Source organism: Entamoeba dispar, genomic scaffold (genome assembly GCF_000209125.1).
Source record: "Entamoeba dispar SAW760 scf_1105229459701 genomic scaffold, whole genome shotgun sequence".
In the NCBI taxonomy this organism is placed as follows: Eukaryota; Evosea; order Mastigamoebida; family Endamoebidae; genus Entamoeba; species Entamoeba dispar.
This window is the reverse complement of record NW_001853824.1, coordinates 94,532-99,353: the sequence shown is the minus strand read 5'-3', so window position 1 is coordinate 99,353 and position 4,822 is coordinate 94,532. Positions and strand designations below refer to the sequence as shown.

Below are 4,822 nucleotides of genomic sequence, written 5' to 3'. Positions count from 1 at the left end.
CGGAAAGTATTTTTTAGTTATTTGTAAGTTGATTAATCTATTAATGATTAGAGAATAAAGAGGTAATTAAATTATAATTAAAATCTTTAATAAACTAATTAAGAAATAATAGACCCGAATTAAACAAATAGAAAATATTTCGATCTTTATATATGAAACTTAGCAAGTTATTCTCTTTCAATTTTCAATAATTAAGACATAACTATAATGTTATGTTAAAATAATTAACAAAAAAGTATGATAACAAAATAATAACTGAATTTTGAATAGCTATTAATTAACCAGTAGCTAAATATCTAATTCATTGTATTTGTCAAATACGTAGAATACCTCTTTCATAAAAATTAAAAGAAGATAGTTAAGTGTTAATAATTTTATTTTCTGTTGTTCGTTGTTCAGGTAAGACTAGTAATCCCTTTAATTCAGTAATGTTTGCTAATCAATTAGCTTATTCTTTATCTTTTTGTTGTTGATTGTGAAAAATTCATTTCTCATATTTAATATACGATGAAGTATTTCATATATCTCTGAATTAAATATTCATCATTTAAGTTCTATCTAATTTTAGTGAATATTAAAACTCTTCCTATTTACTTTCTTGTTTTAAGAAGTATATCATTACCACTATATTGGTATGAATAATTTTCATTTTAGCCTCAACCACAACAATAAATCCTTTTTGTTTGATAATACATATATATCAAATATACCTGTATTCTAACAAGTAATTAATACCATCTTTATAAATTTTCATTCTTTTACTATAAATGATAAATGATATTCAATCACCATAAATAATAATCACTGATACTCTTGCAATATTGGGTAAGTTGTTTTCTAATCAATGGTAATGCCATAAAAGGACTATAATTGGTAGTCCGAGTCTTGGATTTATTTTATGGTTCTGTGTAGTGTTTCTAAAGTTCCACTTTCGAATCAAATACTTCTTGTTCAAAAACAATATAAAAATAAATTCTTCTATACTTCCTTGGAATTATTTAAAAATAGTTTTAAGGACAAATATCTTTTCTCTTAAATTCATTTTTCTGAGTTATCACATATTTTGATATATAATTTAAAAGACCGTTATAAAAAAAAAAAAGAAAAACTGTTTCTTAAAATGAATTACATATTTATTAATATAATAAAAAAACTCAAATAACTACTAAATATAACAAATTATTATATAAAGTAATTAGTTTAATAATATTTCTACTAATTTGATTAATTTATTCTACTCACTAACTCAGAAACTATTTAGATTGGAAATTTAACAGAATAATGAGACAGAAAGAATAGGTAGGCAAACAAAAAAATCCAACAAAAATTTTTATTTTTTTTTAAATTTTAAACACCTTCCATTTGAACAGTAAAAGTTATATAATAAGATTTTCTTACAACTAACTGAGAAAAAAAGAAACAAAATCAAATACAAGAATAATCAGAAGCAAAGCTTTTTCAAATTAAGAAAAATCAAAATAGTTAGAAAAGTAATTAGTAATTTCGTTTAAGTTTAATAATAATAAAAATATAATAAAATGATAAAACAAAAAGATAACAGGAAGAAAGAAAAATATAAAAATAGGACAAATGAGAATAAAAACTTAAAAAAAAAACTAATTTTTAATATGTTTGTATTTGCTCTACTTTTGGCTCTTGCTTCAGCCGCATCATATGGTGTAGATGTATCTCAACCAACATCTGCTAGCTCTATTTCTTGCCTTAGAAATAATGGGTTCACTGGATTCTTTATTTGCCGTGCTTGGTGTTCACCAGGATATTTTGATGACAATGCTCCATACACTCTTGGACAAGCTCAATCTGTTGGATTTGTTGGAGACAATTCAGAAGTCTATTTCTATCCATGCCTCTCATGTGGTAATGCTGCTGGTCAAGTCCAATCATTCTGGTCAAGTGTTATTGCTAACCGAATGAATTTTAAGAGAGTTTGGTTCGATATTGAAGGTCAATGGTATTCAGATGTTGGATCAAATAGAGCCTTCTTCCAAGAACTTATTGATACTGCCCTTGGAATGGGTATTGTCTCAGGTGTTTATTCATCCCAATATTATTGGGGATGTATTTTTGGATCTGGTTATAGTTATGGTCCAGCTGCTTCTCTCCCATTATGGTATGCTCACTATGATAATTGGGCTTCATTTGGTGATTTCTCTTCATTTGGTGGATGGTCATGGCCAACTATGAAACAATATAGAGGAGATGTTTCTATTTGTTCTGCTGGTGTTGATTATAACTACAGAGAATAAATCACTCATTCTTTTTATTAAATTTTTAAAATTTTATTTGCAATTTAGTGTTCAATTTAAAAGATAATATTGATGTTTAAAAAAGTAATTTAATTCATTAAAGAGTTTCTTTTTCAAGAAAAAAGATATATAAAATTAAAATAAAGAACTTATAAATATTTTTTATAATAATTTATGGCTAGTGGAGAACAATACCAAGTTTTTTATTTAACTGGTGAAATTAATGAGTTTGTACAAATATGTATTAGTTCTATGGATGGAGATATTGATTATGCAAAAATTGGAATGCCTGAATTTCCAAAAACTAAACCAAATCAAGTATGGATTGGTGCAACTTTGATTAGTGATGGTGTTCCCATTGCAATAGAAGAAGAACGGACACCAACGAGAGACTATATTTCTAAAGCTGAATGGAATGACCGTATAGTATTTCCTATTCAATACAAAGATCTAAGTGAAGATGCGGTTGTAGTATTTCGTGTGTATTGTTATCATGTTGAAAAAGGGTATGTTCCAGTTGGAGATGCTGTATTACCATTGTTTAGTTCTGATAAAGGTAATGTTTTGAGAAAAGGAACTAAACGTGTAAAAGTAGAACCTTGTAAAAAAAGTAATTGCAGTATTTCTTTAGATGTAGAAGAGTATGAAAGACAACGTCTTCAAAGATTAATTCTTGATGAAAAAGAAGAACGAATTAGTACTAAAAAAAATGCATTAGAACGTGCCGAGAAATATCAAACAAAAATGATGAGTGGTATTGGTACAACAGATTTTTTAGATCAATTTACTGCATCTATTGTTCCTGCGTTTAGACAAGAAGAAGAAAAGAGAACTGGAAGTCTTATTTATATATCAGTTATTCTTCCAGAATTTGACCACCCAGTCAAAATACAACGAAATGAAAAGGTACCATCAGAATTACCAACTGGACTAACTCAAGGAAGAACTACTGAAGATGGTCCAGTAACAGAATTAAATTTTATTGGTCAAAGTAACGAAATGGCAGGAGAAAAAATGTATATGAAATTAACTGCTTCTCTTGATGCTAAGGGTATGGGCGATAATAAACCAGTTAGTATAATGGAATATAAAAAATTAGAAGCTATTAGTAGAATGCCTGCTTCTGTTACTGTATTAAATGCTGAACAAAAGGCTTTACTAAGAAGATATGGTAGATATTTAGCTACAACAAATCCTAAAGCTTTAAATATTTTCTTAACACAAGCCATTGATTGGGAAGATCCTCATGAAGCTGCAGAAGCAATTGAATTTGTAAAAATATGGCAAAAGATTGATGTAGAAGATGCATTAGGATTATTATCTATTAATGACAGTAATGTTAGATCATATGCAGTTGATTCATTAAAAAGTACTACTGATGAAGAGTTTGAGAATTATTTATTTTCTTTTGTTCAAGCATTAAGACTTGAAAGTCAAGAAAAACCAGGTAAACGATATCTTACTGATTATCTGATTGAACGATGTAAAGAAAATTTTGTACTTGGAAATTGGTTTTATTGGTACCTTACTGTTGAATGTGGTTGTACTAATGGGGATATAATTTTCTATAAATGGGTTCGTGATATGTTTGGGTACAAAAGAAATCCTGAACATAAAAAAGAAACAGAAAAACAAATAAAACTTATTTCAGAAATTACAAAATTACAGCTCCAATTTATTGCAAGTCCATTAAGTCGTCCTGAAAAATTAGAGCAACTAAAACAATGGATTGAATCACCATTAGTTAAAGAAATATTTGCTGATGGTTCTATTGCTTTACCATTAAATCCACGTGTATATGTAAAAGGTATTAATCCAAAGTCATCTCATATATTTAAATCAAACAAAGCACCATTAAAATTACCATTTATTGTTGATACTGAAAAAACTAAAACAAAAGGAAAAATTAATTATGAAAATAAAGAGTTTATTGTTATTGTTAAACATGGAGATGACCTTAGACAAGATCAATTAATAGTTCAAATGATTGCGTTAATGGATAATTTATTGAAGAAAGATCTTATGGATTTAAAATTAACACCATATCATGTAGTTGCAACATCACCAGTTGATGGAATGGTAGAATTTATACCATCAGATGGAATGGGAGATATTATTAAAGATGGAACTTTGAGAGATTATTTAATGAAAATGAATGGAGGGTCTATTCCTACACAAGTAATGAATAATTTTATTAGAAGTGTTGCAGGAAATTCGGTTATTACTTATCTTCTTGGAGTAGGGGATAGACATTTAGATAATCTATTAGTAAGAGGTAATGGAGTAATGTTTCATATTGATTTTGGATATATTTTAGGAAAAGAATGTAAACCATTCCCACCTCCAATGAAGTTATGTAAAGAAATTGTAGAATGTATGGGAGGTAAAGGAAGTACTCAGTATCAAGACTTTACAAAATTATGTTGTGAATGTTATAATTCAATTCGTAAATCATCTAAACTAATTATGAATTTATTCCAATTAATGACAGATTCTAATATTGCTGTATTCCAAGAAATGGGAGTTAAAGTTATTATTAAACTAAAAGAAAAATT

General features: G+C 27.5%; 2 protein-coding genes across 2 annotated transcripts in view, besides 6 other annotated features; both read left to right on the top strand.

Annotated features, from left to right (window-relative positions):
- The first annotated feature begins 63 nt into the window (after positions 1-63).
- Positions 64-111: a sequence feature (AT_rich).
- Positions 112-346: 235 nt separating this feature from the next.
- Positions 347-938: a repeat region.
- A 148-nt stretch (positions 939-1,086) lies between these two features.
- Positions 1,087-1,234: a sequence feature (AT_rich).
- An 88-nt stretch (positions 1,235-1,322) lies between these two features.
- Positions 1,323-1,352: a sequence feature (AT_rich).
- A 163-nt stretch (positions 1,353-1,515) lies between these two features.
- Positions 1,516-1,620: a microsatellite.
- Positions 1,621-1,628: 8 nt separating this feature from the next.
- Positions 1,629-2,267, top strand: EDI_092550 (lysozyme, putative; the record flags this gene model as incomplete). The annotated part of the gene is made up of 1 exon (XM_001736167.1): positions 1,629-2,267. The coding sequence occupies one exon, from the start codon at positions 1,629-1,631 to the stop codon at positions 2,265-2,267; it is 639 nt and encodes a 212-aa protein (XP_001736219.1).
- Positions 2,268-2,278: 11 nt separating this feature from the next.
- Positions 2,279-2,443: a sequence feature (AT_rich).
- The window catches only part of EDI_092540 (phosphatidylinositol 3-kinase class, putative), a gene marked incomplete at both ends in the record, with an annotated part of 2,520 nt that continues 139 nt past the window's right edge, over positions 2,442-4,822 (top strand). The window contains one exon of the mRNA XM_001733275.1: positions 2,442-4,822. This exon is cut by the window's right edge and continues 139 nt beyond it. Coding sequence (XP_001733327.1) covers positions 2,442-4,822 — 2,381 coding nt within the window.